The 21500-nt window shown below is 53.4% G+C and overlaps 2 protein-coding genes across 3 annotated transcripts in view; one reads left to right on the top strand and one right to left on the bottom strand.

Moving 5' to 3' along the window:
- The first annotated feature begins 9 nt into the window (after positions 1-9).
- On the top strand, positions 10-9834 carry LOC106112543 (myo-inositol 2-dehydrogenase-like). The gene is made up of 9 exons (XM_055799548.1): positions 10-475; positions 1054-1596; positions 2594-2664; positions 3152-3260; positions 5061-5191; positions 5482-5589; positions 6617-6735; positions 7474-7630; positions 8448-9834. Exons 1-9 carry the CDS (start codon positions 228-230, stop codon positions 8594-8596), a joined length of 1635 nt encoding a protein of 544 aa, XP_055655523.1. The 5' UTR covers positions 10-227; the 3' UTR covers positions 8597-9834.
- A 768-nt stretch (positions 9835-10602) lies between these two features.
- TP73 (tumor protein p73) overlaps positions 10603-21500 on the bottom strand; it is a 31614-nt gene continuing 20716 nt past the window's right edge. The window contains exons 5-14 of one of the 2 annotated variants that reach the window (XM_055799545.1): positions 18882-19068; positions 18623-18738; positions 18071-18180; positions 17491-17633; positions 16945-17033; positions 16489-16613; positions 16004-16158; positions 15747-15879; positions 14647-14740; positions 10603-12942 (exon numbers count right to left, since the gene is read on the bottom strand). In XM_055799545.1, coding sequence (XP_055655520.1) covers positions 12622-12942; positions 14647-14740; positions 15747-15879; positions 16004-16158; positions 16489-16613; positions 16945-17033; positions 17491-17633; positions 18071-18180; positions 18623-18738; positions 18882-19068 — 1473 coding nt within the window. In that variant the 3' untranslated portion in view covers positions 10603-12621. The remainder of the gene's footprint in view (positions 12943-14646; positions 14741-15746; positions 15880-16003; positions 16159-16488; positions 16614-16944; positions 17034-17490; positions 17634-18070; positions 18181-18622; positions 18739-18881; positions 19069-21500) is intronic. The other variant, XM_055799546.1, reaches the window with a different exon arrangement.

A 21500-nucleotide genomic window follows, 5' to 3' on the forward strand; every position in this document is an offset into this window, starting at 1 on the left:
CCCGGAGCAGCAGCTGGCCGGGGGCCGGTACAGCGGAGTGCCCGGGGCAGGGGAGCAGGGTCCGGGAGCGGCGAGGGAGGCCCGGAGCAGGCCTGGCCGGGAGCGGCGCGGGGCCCGGGGCCGTTACCGCAGCCTCCGCCCCCCACCCGCGGCGCCGCAGCCGGTTGCCAGGCAACGGGCCCGCGCCTTCCGCTTCCGGGGCAGCCGGGCCGCGCCGCGCCGCCGCCATGGGGCGGAAGAAGAAGACGCTGCATGACTACGCGGCCGAGTTCTCGGAGCTGGCGGTGAAGCGGCACCTGCTGGAGCGCGGCGCGGCGGGGGAGGCGGCGGCGGTGGTGGAGACGCTGTACTGCACCCCCTGCCAGCTGCCCATGCGGGTGCGCCGCGACCGCATCCTGGAGCACCTCTCCTCCGGCCGCCACTACCGCAACCGCCGCCTGCTCCGCCAGCACGGCCTGCGCGCCCCGCTGCTGCTGTGAGTGCCAGCGCCAGGCCGGGCCCCCCAGCCCCACCGGCCCTCGGTGTGGAGCAGGCAGAAGGCAGCCCCTGACCCCGCTGGTCTGCCCCCCGGTGTCGGAGCGGATTGAGGCCAGCCCCACCAGTCGGCTGGCCCCTACCCCCACTGGCCAGCCCCCAGTGCCACAGCAGGTTGAGGGCGACCCCCGGCCCTACGGGTCAGCCCCCGGTGGGGAGCAGGCTGAGGCTGACTACCCCAGCCCCACCGGCCGGTCCCTGGTGTCAGAGCAGGCTGAGGCCGGCCCCTCACCCCGCTGGTCAGCCCCTGATGTTGGAGCAGGTCGAGGCTGGCTGCCCCGGCCGCACCGGTCAGCCCCCGCTGTGGAGCAGGCTGACGCCGGCTGCCCCGGCCCCACAGGTCAGCCCCTGGCCCCATCGGCTGGCCCCTGGTGTCAGAGCGGGTTGAGGCTGTCCCCCAGCCCCTGGCCCCACTGGTCGGCCCCCGGTGTCAGAGCAGGTTGAAACCACGTGGCCCCAGCCTTTTGCGCGGCGAGGAGGTGCAGAGCCTCACCCCAAACTCCCCTCTCTTTCCCCCAGCTCTGCAGGTCCAGACATTGGCACCAGCCTGCCCCTGCAGCTCGACGCGCCCTCACTGCTCATCCAGCCGTCCTTCATCCTCGCCGCCAGTGCTGGCACCAGCACCAGCTACGGCATGGACCCCTCTCCACCCTCCTACCACAAGCCGCTGGTTCCCCAGCACCCCATCACCGCCAGCTCCCCAGCAAGTGTGGCTACCCCCAGGGAAGACCCAACGCCTTCCACCTCTGCCAGGCACCCCTCGGCACTTGCCACCTCCCACACGAGGATCGTGCCCACCCCGTCGACAGCCGAGGCTTCCAACGGCGCGATGCCCGCCTTAGGGCATGGCAGTGACAGCAACAGTGTCGGCCTTGCCCTTTTTGGCATTGGGCTCATTAATAAAGGCTTGTTTCAAAGCCTGATGGAGGAAAACGGCTGCTGCTTGCTTTACGTTGTGGCGGATCAGCTGGAGGAGGTGGAGCGTGCCTTCGGTGCTGAGTTCCTGGCCGTCACCATGGTGCTGCGGCAGCAGGATGCTGATGTCGCACTCAACGATCAGCGGTACTGTCTGCCGCTAACTCCTGTGCGTGCTTCTTCCCAGCTGCGAGGCTGGGGGCGAGTGTCTCTGCGCAAGGCTTGCTTCCCTCTCTGTAAAATGCTGCCGCACTGTAGCGGACCCAGGCTGTGCTTGTCTGGCCCCTTGTGTAGGAACGGAGTGAGACCAAGGGGCTGTTGCAGGTTAAGCCTCACGTAGGATGTCATCTACCCACAGGTACTTCAGGAGTCCCTGAGAAGCTTGGCTTGATTCGTGTGCCCAGAGCCGGTGGAAACTCAGGAGTTTAGCTGCAGGCACTTTTGTTAAGAAATATAACAACCCCTTGTTCTTCTCCGTTCTCGTAGAGCAACAAACTACATGCTTTGCTGCTGCCTACTGGTTTTTCTGCCTCAGAGCAGCTGGCTGCCTTTGGGTGGCTCTTTTGAAACTTTGAGATAAATGAGGGTTGCTGTAAATAGGAAAGATTGTGGCATTCTGCTTTACAGTTGAACGGAATGAGTAACATCTGGTGATGTGGTTACAGTTGGTTCTCAAATTGGTGTTTGAAATACCATTGCACAAGTGAAAGGCAGAGCTTTTTAGGAAGATGGGTTTGGTGTTAGAAACCAGAGAATTGTGATGAGCCGAGATGTACTGATCACTTGTTCAGCAGGTCTACCACATAAATACTTTTGATTTCACTGTGCGTGTTAACTAGCAGGATTTAACTTGTTTTCAAAGGACACATTTAAAAGACCTTTCAGGTGCAGGAAAAGCAATAGAATTCCACGTGTGTCATTTTAACCTGTGTGTGTCATCCCGTAGTTCATCCTTGGAGGCAGGTTATCGAGTTCTTTTTATAGTGTAACTGGCTCTTGCAGAGGTTTTACATCTTTTTTTAACTCTTCCTCAAGTTTAAGTTGTCTGTCACAAAAATAACTGTAACCAAAAGGAGCTTTTGACCATTGTTCGTTCTAGTAAAAACCTTGTCTTCACTGAAGGTCTTTCTTTTGACTTCTGCAGAGTCTCTGGAGCCATTATTTGTTCACCACCTGAAGAAGCCTCCAAGATTGTAATCGATGCTTTACGAGCGGGTAAGAGGAACAGCTGCAAGCTCAGCTTTTCTCTGTAGTCAGTAGCACGCGTTGAGGCAGACTTTGTGTGCTTGCTAAAGGCTTTCAACATGAACGCCCTCTTGCTTCAGCAGCGGCCCTTGAGTTGTGCAGGCTAATTGCGTTATTAAAGATAAATTAGCCTGCTGCTGACACTGATGTTAATGGCCGGACACCGATGTTTTTTGCACTGTACTGGTCCCAGCATGGCCATGCAGAGTGTCTAGTCCTAGAAATAGCACTAGGACTCAAAGCTGTCAAAACGTTCGTGCTTCCTGGTGTCCGTAACCAGCTAGTGAAACCACAGCCAGAGGCCAGAAGGGAGGTAGCAGCATCGACAAACAAAAAGCTGTGCTCCAGTTTCATTAAACGTGCTTTCTAGAATGTCATGACGTGTCTTGCAAGCTACAAACGTTTTGTGAAGACTGTGCCTTGCCTTCAGTCCTGTGTTCTCTGCTGTTTTGCACAGGAAAAGGTGTGTTTTGCGAGAGCCTGCCCAGTTTTGACAGGCAGACGGCAGAAGCTTGTTTTGATGAAGCTGACAGATGTGGAAGACCGTTGGTGTGCGGATTCTACAAGTAAGACCTGCATTTTTCTTCTGATTTATACTTGATAAGAAGTACATGCCTGAAAGTAGTGTTGATTCCTCAGGCTCTCCTGAATCTGTCCTCAAATAAACCTAGTTTCACGGCTGCTTGTTAACGTTGTTCATCTGGGAGTTAATTGGAGTGGATTAATTCTTCATGCTTACTGGAGATAAAAATCTAGCTGTCATGAGATTAAAATAAATGTTCGCTTGAATGGATGCTAGTGGAACTCAAATGGTGAAGCTTTCCTGATGTGAAAGCTCCGTTGCTTTATTTTAGAGTAGCCAAAGGCAGTTGGGGTCCACGTCTCTGCCGTCCTTCCAAGGTTTTGCAAATGCTGCAGCCCATTGGAGCTTCAGAGAAGGAAATATTCTGATGGTGCTGTGCTGTTCTCTGAGGCGGTTTCTTGGTCTGTGGTTTTAGGACGGTTTTTGCTCCTGGTTTTTCATGCACATACAACCGCCAGGTCAGGCAGATCTGTGACTTACGTTAAGCGTGCAGCTGCCGAGGGCTGCTTTTCACTGCTGTGTTGTAAAGCGTTTAGTTTGCAACCCTGTTCAGTCTAGTAATGCCTGATGACATTAAACTTTGCTCACGTTTTAGACTTCCATATGAAAGTTCTGCCCGCATGTATTATACTTTGTCTGGACCTGAGGGTATCTGGCCTTTCATCGTTTGACAGCTTTGTTGCAGTAAACTAGAAATAATGTTGGAAGGTGACAGTGAATTAGCCACATTCTTTAAAAAGATAGAGAAGACGACTGCTCTCTGAGTGTATTTTCCTAATACTGAAAACTCTTTTGTAACTTTTCTGTATTTTCAGCAATTTGCTAATTACATTCTGTAATTAGATGATGCCTTGTGAAACGTAAGTATGAGTGTTAGCAAGTACTAGTGGAAGCTTACAGTAACTCTTCAATGAAAGAACAAGCAACCTTCTGAAGTTTCTTTTAGAGCACCGTCTCTAGGGACGCGCTGACCCTCGTCCACTATTTAACTTGCCGCTCAAATTGAATTTCCAAGCGCTGGGGTCTGCACAGAGCTGTGTTTTACCTCTGACTTTTTTCTAACGCCTTTGGAAGGGATGGTGCTTGAGGATTACCTTGAGGATTGCAAACTGTGTGGCTGTGAAAATTCCACTTGCTTGTTAGAATTACTGGCCTGTCTGATGGGAACAGATTTATTGATCTTTGTAAAATGATATTTCCACTTGTAACCTTACGTCTGGACACTTTAGATTAAATGATTGAAACAGAAGGAAAGTAGATGAATTTTAATTCGTTTCTACTCGGTTAAACTTGCAGGAACTTGGGGAGCTTTGCTAAAAGCCAAGAAAAAGCCACCTTAAATTTGTGCTCAGCATTTACCACCATGCGCTGAGTGGATGTGGGTGGTTAGTAAACACGTGTGATCATTTTGTGCTTCTCTGCTGAGGATAGTTAATTTCATTGCAAATAAAACTTGCTTGGACAAATATATATGTATTTTGTATACGAGAACTGTAGGTAATTCACTAGACCTTTTAGTCCCCGTTGTTTAATTTAATTCCTTTGTTACAGTTACTACTTTGTCTTCACGAGTGCAGATATCAGGCTTGTTTGCACGAAGCAAAATTCATAATAACAATAAGTGACCAAACTTAGAAAGCCATGTCTGACCCCGTCAGTCTGGTGGGGTTTGTGTCGCATGTCATCTGCCGCGGAGTCGGCCTCGTGTGCCGCGGTGGTTACGGCCCCAGGTGGCTGCTGCCTCTTCCGAGCGCTCTGCCGCATTCCTCGCTTCTCTTTGAAGGCGCTTTGACCCGGCGCTGCAGTTCTTGTACCAGAAAGTTCGCGACAGCCAGGCGCTGGGGAGGATTCACCGGATATCGACCATCAGCAGCATATATCCAGCAGCGTCCCCGAGCTTCCTGAAAGCATCAGGTACCGAGCAGCTCTCTTCTGAAAAGTTGGTTCTCAAAGGACTGGAAATGTATCTTGCCCCGTATTCTGGTGGGAAGTCCCCTGTTTGTGTAGCCTTAAGCCATGTGGGTTTTCTTCTGGGGACCGTTTCCTTACCGGTCTTTATTTTGGTTGCGTTTTTCTGTTGGCTTTGAGTATTAGTTTCTTCGACATCAGGGGCTTTTTATATCGATCTCAGTGCAGTTCAGTAATCGACGTTGGCTGCGGGTTTTAAATGCGGAGACCCTACTGTCCTATTTTGCTTCTTCCAGGTGGAATTTTTTACAATGCTGCTGTACACGATATAGATATTATCAGTTTGTTGTTGGGAGAGAGCGCGCTGGATACAATATTTTCACTGGGGCATGCGTTCTGCGCAGGTAAGAATAAATCTGTTGATGGGTTATTGTCTATCTCTGGACATCAGTACTGAAATTGGAAGGAGAGCGTGTATAAGAGCACAGTAGCTCTGACAGAATTGTTCCATCACAGAACAGTTGAAAAAATAGTCTAGCGAAACATAAGGCAAGTGTTTCGAGAAGTCGCTGTAGACAGGGTGTTCAGGGATGATTTCTGACTTGTCTTGACTCCCTGCTGACGCGAAGCGGTCGCTGTAGAGGTGTTGAACTCTACCCCGTATTACAGCAATTGAAGGGTATCAAGTTTGCCAGTGGAAAACCAGAGTGCAGGAGACACTGAGCAAAGCTTTGTGCTTACAAGAATGGCAGTGCAGTCTCTTTCCGTTCTGTGCTTTCTCTGATTTCTTTGGCACTTTCCTGTTGGTCTCGGCACAGTTAAAGATGTGAATTTACTCTGCGTTACGTCAAGCTGCTGGGCACGCTCTGGGTTACCAGCCTGATTTAAACTAACCATAAAATTGGAACCTGCCATTTTTAAAATGGAAATGCAAAGTTTTAATTAAGGTAATTGTAGCTGCCGCCAACCTTGACTGGCTGTTTTAGAAGGTGTAGCCTGCTATGTTATAATCTATGGTGAAGCATTGAAATGCAACAAACAAAATGCCCTGGGGAGGATTTTGTACCATCTGGCTCTTTCTAGCTACGTGCTGAAAGTTGCCTGATCCCGGTTGTAATAAGCTGTGGAGGCAAATGTGTTTGGAAGAAGGAGCAAAAGCCTTCTGTAGGGAGAGCCACGGGCTGGGAAGGTGGAGTGCAGGCCCAGGGGCTGTGTCTTTCTGCAGAGCTTGTTGCTCTCCATCAGAAGTGCCAATAAAGGTAAACCAGCTGTTGTACGTTGCGGAAAGCGCTTTGCTGTCACCGTTGCTTCCTGCCTGAAGGTATTGTAGAGCCAGTGTCGCCTCTTAACGGGAGAAGAACACTTTGTAGTCGTAGGACTCGCTGGTTTGCTGTTCCTGGTGTGAACAAGTGCCTGTTTTTTGTCATTCAGATATGGCCTGCTTGAAGGATGCAGACACTGTAGCCGTCAGCATGAAGTTTCCTAGCGGAGCAATTGTTACTTTGGACATCAGTCAGCACTGCACCAGAAGCTGTGATCACAGACTAGAGGTGCGTTCTTACTTTTAAGTCTGTCGCGACATTGCAGGCCAGCACAAGTTTTCCCCTGTATGCATTCATGTGGGGCGCTGCATGTTGTGCCTGCACCTGCAAGCACGTTTCACAAAACACCTCTGTACCACAACAGCAGGGGATTGCTTGTGTTTGTGTAACCTACAGTCTGCTCTCTCTTCTATTACCCCGATTTTTCACGCGTATTCTGTTGGGGTTATGAGCTGCATGCAATCATACCGGAGCAGGAACTGGTGTCAGCTCTCCCGAGGCTGAAATGTTGTCGCACAGTTCATTTGTTGCCTTTCCAAGGTGTTCTCAGGTGTATAGCAAGCCAGGGGTTAAGTATATTAAAGGGGAAGAAAAGCATAAATTCAGGAATTTACAGGCAATTTGCCTCTGAAGTCATGAATTATAACAGATGCATGGGCTGGATTTGGGGAGTAATATCTGTTAAATACTTAAGAAAGGAGCTCTGCTCAGGTGGAAAAAAAAAAATAAAAAAAGAAAAGTGGAGGTATCGTATAAGCAGAAGCCACTGTACCACAACGCATACCTGGTGTTTTCTGTCGCGTTTGAGCCATACAAGGGAGTATGTCGGTGTAACTCCTAATTTTAGAAGCTACTTTTTTCTTGGTTGTATGAACCAGGGCTTTTCTAGACTAGCCAGGTGTTAAGATGGAAAGCACAATAAATTAAAAACATTGCTTTCTCTCCTGTTTGCTGCCTTCCCTGCAGGTTCACGGTTCTCGAGGGACGCTACGAGTAGATAATCAGAATCCCCTGGGGATTACGGAGCATGGCACTTCCGTGTCCATTTATTCACAGACCCAAGCTGATCGCTACAGGGATGCGCACAGGGAGCTCTTCCGACACTTTCTGAGAACCCTGAAAGGTAGGAGGAAGCTTGCGTTAACGACCAGTGTTGCTCTGGGTTTGCTTTCAGGGAAAACTTCCCTTGGAAGCTGTTCCAATAGCAATTGCAGTTTGGTGCTTGCGTGGCTGGAATCCCCCAAAGAAACGAGTCGGTGTGAAAACTGGGAATGAGAGATTCATCCTGGTTAAGTGAAAGCCAGCGTTGTGCAGGTGGTTGAGGGAGCTCCCTGTGAGCAAACATGGGGTTTCACGGGCTGGTCTGCTGCCCTGAACAAACCCTGATGTTCTCAGCAGATGCGTATTGAGCACAACAGCGCACGTGGCTGGGAAAAAACACACGTGGAGCGGTCACCCTCCGAAGGAGTGGCTAGTTCGGTGAAAATGCAAACAGCTGATCTCGTTTCAGTAAATGAAAATTAATGACTATTTCCTTGGGGGGGCTGCTGCTCTTCTTACTTCCAAGTCAGTGAGAAGGGTGAGGGATGGAGTGTTGATCTGAAACTGTGTTCTGAGAAGAAATAAAAATTGGGAGGGAAAATTACATTGGACCTTGCTGCCATTTGTGAAGACAGCAGCCCTTTGTAACAGCAAGAGACCCTCACCTAGCATGCTGGCTACCCAGGAGGAATCAAAGTATTTCTGTTCTGCTGGCTGCATGGAGGGAAACGCGGTGTTTTGGTCACAGGGCAGTAAGGGGAGGGGGCAGAAACTTTATTTTTAAAATCAGAGGCCCCAGCTCTGGGAGCTGAAGAGCGATGCCATGGTGGGTGATGTGCTGCGAGGCAGAGCAGGCGATAATGCGGGTTTCAGCCAGCGCTTCGTCCCTGTCCCTGCAGGCAAGGAGCCCCCAGCGATCACCAAAGAGCAGTTTCTGTGGACGATTCAGGTCGCTGCAGCTGCTGAACAGTCCTGGAGAAACGGATCTGCTGTTGACTTGCGCAACAAAGCAATAGATTCATGCGTGATCAAGACTGAGATAGTGTGACACACAGCGCTGTTTTCTGAGGTGAAGGATAACCGTTAAGCTGTGCTACAGGGAGGTCTTTCCACCTAGCAATGGATGTCTCTACTGTAACCTTAAAATAAGACCTGCGGTTTTAACCTTTCCGCTGGGAATCCCAGAAGACGGAAGAATTTTTGAACCAGAAGTGCTCGGTGCTGAGGCTTGTGTGTCTTTTGTTGTGCATCAGCCAGAGCCCTCGAGAAATTCTGGGTAGTTTCATCCAGGCAGCTTTTCCTCCTGGAGAGTTCTGCTGGTCGTGAAATTCTCTTTTCCTGGGAGAAGACGGCTGCTCCTCAGGCTGTGGTAAGGTGGTGTAGGCCACCACCAGCCGTGATGGGAACGGTGCAAGTGGGTGGCTTCCCTGGCAGCTTTGCAAGCAAGATGACATAATGCTCCAAAAAAATATGGGAGGATCAGTCTGGTCCGTGCTCTTCTCCTTCCAGTATATACAGGAATGTGACTTCTGTGCTGAACTTGCCTCTGGGCCTTGTATATATTGCTTTTTCGGTTGTTTTTACCGGGTTTTCTAAAACATTTTGAAAATAAGTTGTGATCTAATTTTCTGGGGAGGGGGAAGGAAGTAATAAAGCAGGGAGGGAGACCTGTGGCTGCCCTGATGTTAGATGAGAGTCTTCGTAGTGAGGCCTTAAACAAGGCTGCTCTGGGGGAGCAACACACTTGGGCATTTCGGTAGCAAACACTGCGCTGTGAAAGGCTTGTGTCAGAGCGTAATCTGTGAGTATGTACGGGGGCCCTGTACAACGTCTGCGACCAAGACGTGCGGCCGCCGGGCGGGTTATTCAAGGCTTAGCGTTGTCTGGATCACTCGCTGCAGCAGCATGGGAGCGATCTGCAGGCAGCTCTTTGCCTTGCTTAAATGCAGGAGTTGTACGGTTACATTTTTGTAGCAACTGAACTAATAATCATGTCCTTTGAGTGTAGGAAGGGCATCTGATGGCATATTTTAAAGGTACGGTTTTTTACAGTCCAGCAGATTTGGAATACATGTCACAGGACAAGATAGTGCCTTCAGCAACAGGCAGGTCTTGCTTTTCAGCCAGGTTCTTTGTTCATTTTTATTCTTGCATTGAGTTTACTGCTGATGTGTGGGTTTGACTGTTTGTAGTCTCTTTCTCACGCGTCAGTTTCCAAGATCTTTTGAAAGCTTTTTGTGTTGTATTAAAATAAAGTTCTTGCCTTAAGTATTAGTTTGGAAATGACACTTCTTGCAAGATTCTTTCATTCAATCAATTTCCACTTCCTACATATGGAATATGTATTACTAAAACTAGAAATAGTGGTGATGTTTATAACTAAAGACAATTCTCTGGTGGAAATTGGTTTTAATGGTGTAATTTTTCAAACTCAGAAAAGCTATGTCTTAATGATAAAGGCTGCTATTGATTTCATTCTCTATTTTCTAGTCATTTATTGAAAAAAGAGAAGTTTTACATATAAAGAAGTCGGCATTTGCCTTTCTGTAGTCACTGTGGCAACTTGTTTTATCGCAGGCAGGTTTCTTTCCGCTGTGCTGGGGTGTCGAGGCTGGCTCTGCGTGGGTGTCACTTCTGCGTGACGTACGCTTCCTTCAGCGGAGCCTTGGGAACAGGGAGCAGCACCGAGAGCCTGCGGTGGGGTAAGGCTGCTTGTGCCCAGGGAACAAGCTGCGCTTCCCTGCTCCCCCAGAACAGGGGTCCCCCAAAACAGGGACCGTGGTGTTGGAGGAAGCTCTCTGCTGCCGCAGGCCAGTTGCCCCCGTGTCCGCAAGGAGCAGAAGGCCTCTTAAAGACACTTTTGGCAGCTGCTCCTGCACAGGGCTGCGTCTCTGTGTATCTTTGCAGTTGCTTGGTGAAGCAAAGCAACTTGTGGCCCTTCGAGGCCTTACGCTTTAGGGCTTAAGCTGGTACAGGAGGGCACTTGCCGTACGGTGTAAGCAAGACTTTAGTTGCCAGATGTTGTCATTCCCACATGTTTTTATTGTGTTACAAAAAAAAAAAAAACAACAAAAAAACCCCACAGCTATAAAAATAACACATTTTCCAAAGATAACATTACAAAAAATACCATTCATACCATGGTGGGAGTGTATTAGTTAATACTGGCAGAAGAAGCCTTAGTTAACATTGAAAAACACGAATGATTGTTTCAAAACCTTTAAAGCATTAAAGTGCTTTAATTAGTCATTATCTTAGGACTTAGGTTCACATTTCGGCAACACCAAAGGAGTCAGGTTCCTAATTGCTGCAGTGGAGAGGGGCGTAACGGCCTCCAGGATGCTGCCCTGGCACCTGCGGCTCAATCCGGCTGGGGGAGCGGAGCTGAGCCCCTTGCCGAGGGTGGGAGGGAGAGGAGGCCACCTCCTGCATGCCCAAGTCTCAGAGCCGCTGTGGGACACTGGGACAGAGGTGGCAGAGGGAGGACCTGGGCCCTGGGGGTGCTGGTACAGCGTCGGAGCTCATGCTTGTTTTCCCCGGGATCCTCCTTGCAAGCCTGCAAGGAGACGGCCCTGGAGGTGGTAGGTGGGACTCGGCTCCTCTTCTTTTGCTTTGCTGGTCGGAGGCTTTGTGAAGGGCCCCCCGGCTCCTTCCCCGGCCTGGGGGAGCTGGGACACGGTGGGCGGTCTGCCTCCGGCAGAGAGGCAAAGCGGGGAGGAGACGCAGCAGTGGGAATGTGCCAGGCAGCGTCGTTTCTGCATTGATTCCCTCCAGCTGCCCAAAATCTTGAGCGACCTGAGGTTGAGGGCTCAGAGAAGCAGCTCCCTGCCCTCCCGCCCCCCCTCCTTCCGCGCAGTGGCAGCCCCGGTGACTTTCTGCGCCTTGCTGAGATGGCTGTGGGACGTCACCTTTCAACACGTGCAGGCGCTGGCGAGGGAGGGAACGCACCCACCGGTGGCCTTGCTTTCTGCTCAGGGTTTTTTCCAGCCTGAACCAACAGACAAATTACGCCTGGAAACAATGACCAGCGACAGAAAACGAAACTGGCAGGACCTCATGTGGTCACCTAGTCTGTCTCCTTGCTCCAAAGTCGGATCAAATGTCCCCTCCTGCATTCCTGCTCGCTGGGGCTCAGCCGTGTGCCACGCTCCCCACTGGAGCAGGGAGGGGTCAGCCAACCTCAGACTTCCCAGCAGAATTCCCTGGCTTGCCCCCTCCTTTGCAGTTGTGTGAAAGATACTCAGAGGAGGAAAAAATACGAATTTTGAGTAGATAAGGCTGGAGACACGATTTTCTTCTTCTTTACATGCTAGAACATGAAATTAATTTACTTGGCACTATAGTGTCTCAGGAGTAAGTATCAATTTTTATAGTGTACATGAAAATAAATCTTTTTTTTCTCCTTACAGCACAATGAGCATACCGTATGTACATTTGCTTCTGTTTATATACACAAATATTTAAGTACGTGACCACATCGGGAACTTTGCGGTTCTTTGCGGCTGCACAGAGACCTGAAGGGCAGGGGTGGGTGGTGGCAGTCGGGCAGGGAGCAGGTCGTGTGGCTTCGCAGCAGCCACTGGCAGGTTTCTGTACAGAAAATGGAGCAGGGAAGGGCCGAGTCCTCGTCACGATGGTGAAGACCATCACGATGGTGTCGGTTCTGGACACGACGGGGGATACGGGACGGGGGTAGGTAAGCCGTACCGAAGGCTGGTCTTGCAAAGAGAAAAATGTACCATCTTTACACCACGTCTGTCGGATGCGGGGATCCTCCAGTAAAACACAGAACAGCGTAAAGCACCAGCGGGTGCCTGCAGCGGGCAGACAACCCGCACGCCCGTGGCTGAGCTGGCTCCGCCACCCTCCTCTTCCCCTCCGCCGAAGCCACCACGGTTTCCTCTCCGGGGCAGACACTCCCCGTGCGGCTCAGGGCCGTGCTTTCACACAGGGCTTGCAGTTCCCCTCCAGACAACAAAATTACACTTTTCCAGATGCCCAAGGCTGAAAACATTTTTCATAGGGGGTTTCATTTCCCCCCTCCGGTCTTTTGCTGCTGCCTTCTGGAGACCCTCAGTTGATCTCTCCCTCCGTGAATTCTTCCTTTATGGACTGTTTGCGAGATTTGCAGTCTGGGAGGTCAAACCCAAAGTCCGCCCACTCGTCGGCCCCGCCGCGGTTGGGGATGGTGATGGTGTGGCGCACGCGGAAGTGCACGGCCTCCATCACACGCTGCCGCTGCAGCTCGCCCGAGCTGCCGATGGAGATGGTGGAGGCGTTGCTGCTGGAGCGGATGAGCTGCTGGGCCCCGTAGTCGTGGCTCTGCTTGAGCTCCTGCAGACCTCGCCAGATGATCATCCTGTACTGCTCCGGGATCTTCAGTGCTCCGAGATCCTGGAAGAACAGCACCGCTGAGGCACAGCCAGCAGCTGGCAGAGATGCGGCTGCCGGTGGCAGCGAGCCCTGGACCCCCGAACCTGGGGGGGAGCACATGGGCACAATCCCTGAGCACCCACCGGTGGCGGGGCTGGACCTCCTCTGGGTCACAGCACCAAGGCCACGGGCGCATCCCCCACAGGCCATTTCTCATTTGTAACCGGTGGCCAGTTGCCCAGTTACTCAAACGCAGCTTTGCTCATTAGAAATTTGCTTTCTTTTTTGGGGGGCATGGGTTCACATCAAACTGATGTGGAAATGCGAAGGGAGGGGACCCATCCCTTTCGGACGCAGGTTGCAGAGCAGCATGTGAAGCGTCCTCATGTCCGTTCACCTGGGCAAGGAGCCATCGGCCGGGCTGGCCTCTCCTCCGGTCCTGGACCGGGAAGCTGGAGCAGCCTCTGCCCGCGGGGGCCAGCGCCATGCCCGAACGCACCCAGGCGGGCGACAGCGGGCTGTTACGACGCTATGGGCCACACTCATCAAGCCAAATGAGGTCGATAACCTCAGGACTGGGGGCCCTGCACCAGGACAAACACCGTCATAGCGGAGAGCTGCCAGAGATCCATGTTAATGCCAAACACAGAGACTCACGTGAGTGTTAACTAGAGAAGACAGTGAGTATGCAATTAGTAATTACAAACGCCGACTTGGACACACAGCTCAGCGGTCTGGTACAAGTTTTGGCCGTACCAAACCTCCCCTTTGACAGCTTACAGACGGTCACGGAGTTAGTTCAGAAAATGGTCCAAAACCAGGCTAAGGTTACGCAACTGGCCCCAGCTACCAATGAAAAATCATCGTGTCTCCAACAGCTGCATCACCAACGCACGGCCGCGCATTTTATTGTCACTGCCAGGCAGGTGACATCTCTACCAACTGCCTGGGGGCCAAATGGGATCGGGGCAGGAGCTTTGTCTCAGCCAAAACACTGGGATTTACAGGGCGTGCTATGGTTCAGAGAGTTTAAGAATATTTTTTTTTTTTCCCCCATTTTTTTTCATTACCCTGATGGGCTGGGGAAGTTCCTGCTTTGGTGCCACCCGCAACCGCATTTTGCAGAGACTGTGCTTTAACCGAGGACGGCAGCAGCAGAGGGCTGGCGCGGTGTGCAAGCACAGGTACTTCTAGCACCCCCTCTACTGCTGTTCATGCCAGCTTTTGCCAGACCTGTGCTATTTCATTCCAGGGGTCCCTTAATACAAACATCCCAGGCTTGACTCCCTTACTTTAGCTCCTTTTGTCTTAAAGACTAATAAGGCAGACATAAGATCAGATTTAAAACTCACCGAACTGCAGTGGAGGTGCTCGTGCCAGCTCAGTGGGCTTTGGGTTACTTTGCTGAGCACCTCAGCCGGCTTTTCTGGGGTAGGTGGAAAATCTGCCTGAGGGCTGGGCTGGGGATCTTTTAGCTCTTTTGTTTCTGACAGTCTGGAAGAACCCATGGAGACCATCATGGCTGCTACTGATGGCTAAACTACCGCTAAATCCGAAGGACTGGAAAGGATGCATAAAGGGAAGGGACGAATCCTGGGGAGCGTATATTCTGTGTGAGGGGTTGGTGCACAGTTTTCCCTTTCCTTTAAAACAGTTTTGTCCTTGCTTTTCAGATCAACAGCTGACAGAAACAAGTGGTAAAACAGATCTTCCCAAAGCATTTACCTCTATGGATAGGTTCTGCAGGTGGTAAATATTCTGTAACCCTTGTGAGGTGAAATAGTCGATGCAGTTTGGACACCCCAATCCTGTTAAAAAACTGCAGAAAAAATTTGGAAAATAAAGTGGCATTAACTTCTCACGAATAACAGCTGTGCTCGCAACCATCACTGTAGTGCAAACCGTGCTCCAGGTCGCTGAAGAGGCAGGGGCTGCGGTGAGCTCCTGCTGCCAACGGCCTCGGCAGCTCCCGCAGCCCTGCGGCGCAGAAGGACTGCAGCAGGCGCAAGGGACGGAGCTCTGGGATGCTCCAACCGCTCGGGCAGGCTTTCTGTCTGTGTCACACATCCCTACTGTGCCCTCGGTTGCCACTCGTGTCAAAGTGAAGCAAGATGACGTTCATTCCTAGAACTACTTTTTTTATTATTATTATTTTTCTCCTGATTGTCAGAAGTTTCAGCTCGGTGACTTACACGGAATAACCTGAGGGAGCTGGAGCTCCCGGGGAGGAGCCGGGGCCATGCCCGGTCTGGGCAGCGAGGCCAAGCTCCGCAGCGCAGGCTGGGGCTGCCGGGGGTATTTTGTACATCGTGCCGGGCTGTGGCTACACGCCTCTAGTTCAACTGCACGTACAGCCTCCCTGACTTCGGTAGGGTGTCTGCTGAAATGTCTGTGGTCTTTTTAAAGACTGACATGTTAAAAAGTGGCTGCATACCTGTTAATGCCTTCCTGATGGAAATAAGCCACGCGGACTGATTTCCAGGCATTGCGGGTGAGGAAGGGGAAGGGGGAAGCTCACAAAGCTACGTGCTGGTTGGACATGCAGGAAAAGACTCTTGTTCAGATGCATTTAATTTTTAATTAAGCAGGGATGGATTACCCAGATAGAGGTATGTGAGGGCGATAGAGGTTTCTAACTGGTAGGTAGCTGGGCTTTGGTTTCTGAGATGAGAAGAATGGTCTACGTGATTGCGTGAGCAGTGATTTCTCAGTTGGGACCAGTGGCCAGTTGACCAGTTGCTAGACAGATCTGAAGGTTAGAGTGAGGGACAACAGCAAGAAACATCAGAGGACAAGACAGACAGGGTGTCGGATGCCTTCCCTACCTGACGAGGCTGGGATCGGGGTTGTAGGGCGGAGGGGGGGTGCAGTGTGATCCGGAGACCATGGACTGGGACGAGTGGCCCCCATTCATTTCTCCGTTGGGTTGCATGGGGTGACTGTTCAGCATGCCGGGTCCTGGGCAGCAGCCATGTCAATGCAACAAATAGATCCATTAGACATCATCCCAGTTGTGACAACCACCCGCTCCCTCGGCAGGGAGCCTGCGGTCTGCCGAGCCCGGTGAGGTGCGGACCCTTACCCATGGGCGCCAGGCTGGGCGCAGAGCCCGAGCTGTGCTGTGCCGGCTGCCCTACCAGCTGGTTGACAGAGGGCAGCTTGTTGATTCCTCCGCTGTGAACCTTGTTCATGGGTGACAGGACAGGACCGTAGGAGGAAGGCGTCTGCAGCTGACTCCTGCTCAGGGGAAACCAAGCGGCCGGTCAGCCTGCAGCAGAGGGGGGGATGGAGGCACCCTGCCCCAGCCCACCTCCCCTCTGGCTGATCAGACTTCCCCGCTGAGGCTTCAGGCAGCTGTGCCGACGTGGACTGTGGCACAGAAAAGCCACTCCGCACCGATACCGGCCCTATAGCGGTCACCAGCCCTCGCTAAGCACCTGGCACTGGGCAGCCGTGCTGTGAGCCGGTGAACCAGCCCCAGACTGGGGCTGCCTGAGGGCTCCTGTAGCCGGGGTGGCTGCCCAGCCTCTCCGGGCTGTAGGCTCGGGGGGCTGTGGTGATACGTACTGCCTCTGCAGGAGCTGCTGCTGCTGCTGTCGGTAGGAGTCAACCAGCTGCTGCGGGACCAGCTCCACCAGCTCCAGGCTCTCCTTTATCTTCATCAGGATCTCAAAGTTCTCCCGGCCTCGCACCTGGAGGAGGGAACAAGTCCAGGGCTTTGCTTTGTTCCCATCCCACCTAGCCACCTTCCTCGTGGCCCCTTTTTTCCACCCAGCCGAAGGTGCGGCTTCACTGGGGCCAGGGACTACCTGGGGGTCCAGAACTCCCTCAGATGTGTGCACCCACAGATGCTTTTGCCTCTGTTCTCAATGTCTCTGCTCTTACACACACCTGCCGCCCTGCAGGAGACCATGCAACCCCATCCTGCTCAACATCACATCCCCAAGGGGTGTATCGCGGAGGGGACAATGCCACCGCCTTTCCCAGCCCAGCTCCCCACCAGCGCAGCTCACCAACACTTACAGGCACATAATACATCTCCTCCTCCCCGTGCCTCCGTTTCTTAACGCTGGCACCCAGCGCTGGGATGCCCTGGGGGCTCTGCTTAAAGGCTGGGAAGGAGAGAGGAAGAACGTTAGCATGCTGTCCTCGCAGCCGGGCCGGGAGCACCTTGGCTCCCTGCAGGATTTAAGCTCAAGCCATGCAGCGTGCTGGCTGTTCACCTGGGTTCTGGCATCGATGATGTCCCTTTATTAGTAATAATGAAGAGCAAATTTACGTGGACATGAAAGCCCTGCACAAACAGCTTTGCACTCTGGAGGGAAAAGGGAGTGGGTCCTCTTTATGAGACTTTAGATTTGGTTGAGAAAGGTCAAAGCATGGTGCCTGGATGGGGATTGGACCCGAAACTTCTGGAGCACGGTGATTTTGGGTGCAATGGGAACGGAGCTGAGGCAGAAGCCTCTGCGTGGCTTTGAGTGTCAAGGGGGTGCAGGTGCAGGCCAGGAGCCTGGGGCTGCAGCAGAGCAGTGCCCTGAGCCCCCTCCCTCTCCTGGCAAGGAGACTTACTGCGTTTGTTGGCATTGCCGTTTTTAGCTGCACTCTCGTTCAGGGCTTGTTGCTCTCGGTAATGGTCTTCATCAGCTTTCCGGTCTCTCCCGGGACAGGCACAGATCCGTCCCTCAAATGATCTCCTTCCTAGGACTTGGCCGCTGGGAGGAGAGAGAATTCAGTGACCCTATTTCTGCTTGGGAAGTGTGTCGCAGCTCAGTCCATGTTTTGGTCCAGCTCAGAAACCAAACCAGTCAAGCATCTTCTCATCGCTCCATATGAACGGATTGCTCGGGAAGCAATCAAGCCCCCAAGGTGCTGAGTGCAGGGAGCCCCTTGGCAGCAATCTCCTGGGGGAAGAGGAGCTCCTGAGGCAGAGGAAGGCTCCAGCTTGCAGCTGGTGCTGGGCTGGGTCCCCAGTCCCTCCAGGCCAGCCCTTTCCTAGCCAGCAGGGAAGAGCCTTTCCCCTGTGCCAGGCTGAGGCTGCGGGGGGCTGCCACATCCCCTTCCCCTGGGGGTGCTCTCTGCAGGGGGGGCTTCCTTCCCGAGGGCCCTCAGCCCTCCCACAGCAGGGAGAGATGCCCCGACAGCCACTCACTCTCTCGTCTCCAGGGTGATGATGATGAGGATGGGCCTCCTGTTCATTCCTCCCACGCAGCTGCTGTTGCACATGAAGTTGTACAGGATGGTGGTGAACTCGGTTCCCACCTGCCCAGGAGGGGAGAGCCGGCGCTGAGCAGGGAGTGATGGGGGGAGGCAGGCTGGGCCCTCCCAGCCCCCAGCGCAGGGCTGGCGCCTTGGCAGGACGAGCAGGGGAGCACCAGAGAAGGGTGGTGTGGGGATGGTCCCAGCTGGGAAAAGGGGACCATACAAGGACGGTGAGGGGTCTCCCTTTGCAACCTGCTCCCCTTGAATAGGATGCTCTGGGATGCATCACAAGGCTGGGAGCTGCAGATGCTCAAATGCAGCTGCCACCAGTGCAGGAAGCAAGCAGCAGGTGGCCTTAGATGTGCCAGGGCAAGCAGGACGCTCCTGCCCTTTGTGTCCTACCAAGCTGCCCTGTCACCCATGGGTTCACCCTCAGCACCGGCAGAAGCCCAGCTAGAGGCAGGGGCTGATCCTGCCCCCCCACCCCAGGGCAGCAGGGTACCTGCGGGGGCTCGTAGGGCACCATCACGCTCTGCCTTCCTGTCACGGGGTCATCCACGTACTGGGAGAGGTTGTTGCCTTCCACCCGGATGAGGTGGCTGGCTGGGGCTGACTGGCCTGCAAGGCAAACCTCTGCGTTAGAGGACGTGGCTGCCCAGGATGCTGGTCCTGTGCACGCGAGGGCTGCAGCGCAGGGCGGGACACATGGCCCCCCGCGACGACAGGGTGGTCCCCGGCAGAGCACGGAGAGCAGCACTCACCGTCATTGAAGTCACGGCCAAGCTCGTGGTTGGGGCAGCGTTTCACCACCTCGGTGACGTGCTCTGCTTTCTTGTAGACGGGCATGGCCCGGATGATGGTGCCCGGCGGTGGGGGGGTGGACACCTTGATCTGGATGGGACATGTTTTTGCAATCTGACAGTAGAGTTTCTTCAGCAGAGGGGAGTACTGGAAAAGAAGAGACGGGTGAATGTCACTGGGCCTGATGGGGCAGTGACTGCTCCCCTGCCTGCCCTCGGCTTCCTCTGCTGCTGCGGTGCAAGTGCAGGGCTCCCTCCCCTTCCTGGCACGGGGGCTCGTGCTGGGCTCAGGCTGATGCCCCCGCTCCCACTGCACCCAGACAGGCATTTCTGTTCCCTCGGCTCCTCACATCCACCCGCCTGCTGCTTTCTCACCACTCCAAGCAAAATGCGAGTACGGCAGTAAAGCAGCAAATTAAAATAATGACTTGTTATAAAACCAATTACCGCCTATTGCGTTGCAGCCACGCTGGAGGGACTGTGCCAGTGCAAAGCTGCTCCAGGTACCAGCAATCGCCCCTGTGGCGCCTGGCCTCCGTGGCTGCTCCACGTGCTTACTCCCAGTGCTTTGTAGGGGACGGTGACCAAAGGACATTCAGCCTGTCTTTGTGGTAACTGTTTATTCTCTAGGCTCGATATTTGTTTTTCCCGTGGAAATATTTAAATGTGACCAAATTCACCCGCACCACATCGTATCCGCTTCCCACGTAAGCCAGATACCACCCACCTACAGGGCGAAGGGCTGGGTGCTGTAGGAAGGGGTTCCCAGCTAGCCTAATTGCTCCGGCAAAGCAGGAGCATCCACTATGCTGTGCCTTAGAGGAAATCTTGCTGAAAATCAGTGGAAACCCTCATGCATACATCACTCAGCCCATTTTGGAAACGTAACCCTGAGTCTCCTATTGTGCACAGCTCCTGGCTGAGCTGAGAGCACTGAGGGTGCTGACGCACCACAGCCTAAGGAAATTGTGTTTAACGTCGTTAATGGAATCACAGCTAATTATGCAAAACCTCAGAGTTTAATTCTGAGTAGCACGAATGACACAGACAGGGTTTGTTCTGACCATGAGTTGATGCTTTGCAGCTGCTTGCTGCAGCAGCAGTGGCTCCCAGAGGAGACACGGCGGGACCCGCTCCCCAGGCTGGCTGCCGGAGGAGGATGCTCTGCAGGCATCAATAGAAAACAGTTCATGACCACTTAAACACTCCTCGTAAAGGCACAAGGGATTTGCTTGGTTTGGAGTGAGGGGTAAGGTTCCCTTGCAAGGGCTGTGGACCTGCTCAGTACAGGGGAAGCTCCTGGTGGCCACTGAAAATGGGAATGGCAGCCTGAAGACAGCAGCGTGCCTGGGAGCCGGCCCTGGAGCACGGCAGAGCCCCTCGGCAACAGCACCCTCGGGACAGGGACCCAGCGCTGGTCCAGGACCACCGCACCCACAGGTGATGGGCTGCAGCAAGGCAGGGGCTGGCAGCGTGCAGTGGGCAGGGGCTGGCAGCATGCAGCGGGCAGGAGCAGGCTGCACGCTTCGAGCAGAGGGGTGGGGGAGGCAGGGCCCGTCCTTCACCTTCCAGTAAACGCGTGTCTCGGCTCCCAGGTGTGGGGATGTGCAATTCCCTTCCACCTCACCAGTGCCACGCTGTTTTCCATCTCACAAAGAATGTGTTTGCTATACAAGAGCCCACCCCTGCCGCACAGAGAGAAGCCAGTCCCTGCATGGCAGGGCATGTTCCTGCTCAAAGTATTTTATCTCATCCCCACAACATAATGCCCGATGCCAAGAAAATACCACCGTGCAGAGTATTTGTGAGGATGTTAAAGCTTGTCCTCAGCCATCCGAATACAGGTGTGCAGAGGCCAGTGAGGCTCCCTCTGCCCCGCCGTGAGCCATCTGCTCCGCTCTCTGGGTGGCGGGGCTGCCTGAAGCCGGGGGATGGCAGGGCTTGGCAGCTGGCATGGGACTGGGAGGGCATTAGGGACCTGACACGGGTGGCTCAGCCCTTGTCTTCCCACTGCTGCCAGCCTAGTCTGGTGCACACATGCATCAGGTGGGTTTGCAGAAGGGATCTGTGCTTCCTGATCCTGCTGCCCTTTCCGTAGGAGTGGATCCACCCGTGGGCTGAGCGAGCCTTCCCTGCCCACAGAGGCTCCCACCGAGCCTGCTGGGACTGGATGGGCTCACATCAGCCTGGCAAGTGCTGCAGAGGCAAATCAGAAACTGCTGAAGAGGCAAACGAGATGATAAGCCCTTTCCAGGTGGTATTTCTAGGGAAGGTCAGGGAAGATATAAAGGGGAGAGGCTTCTACCAAGGCAAACTGCAGCAGCTTGGGCATGGTGGGGATGTGTTGGACTGATGGCCAGCTGGCAGCAGGTACCAGCTCCCAGAGAGGCACGCCAGCGGCTCATGGGGGGTGTATGCTGGGGTCAGAGCCTGCTCCGGGCTAGAGAGAGTGGGAGAATGCTGTGGTCATTAGAGGGTGAGATTGGGAGGTGTAATATGAAGCTGAATCTGGCAGCAAGAATTAATCCTCAGTATTGGAGGCATGTGGACTTTCTCAGAGAGAGAGGACATGCGGAAACA

This window comes from Falco peregrinus, chromosome 3, assembly GCF_023634155.1.
Source record: "Falco peregrinus isolate bFalPer1 chromosome 3, bFalPer1.pri, whole genome shotgun sequence".
Classification (NCBI taxonomy): Eukaryota; Metazoa; Chordata; class Aves; order Falconiformes; family Falconidae; genus Falco; species Falco peregrinus.

What these genes read in the sequence shown, in the direction of transcription:
- LOC106112543 (XM_055799548.1), top strand. Translation starts at nt 228, where the DNA reads ATGGGGCGGAAGAAGAAGACGCTGCATGACTACGCGGCCGAGTTCTCG. An exon ending in GAGCTTCCTGAAAGCATCAG is followed by an intron (nt 5,192 to 5,481) that starts GTACCGAGCAGC and finishes TGCTTCTTCCAG; the next exon opens with GTGGAATTTTTTACAATGCT. An exon ending in CTTTCTGAGAACCCTGAAAG is followed by an intron (nt 7,631 to 8,447) that starts GTAGGAGGAAGC and finishes CTGTCCCTGCAG; the next exon opens with GCAAGGAGCCCCCAGCGATC.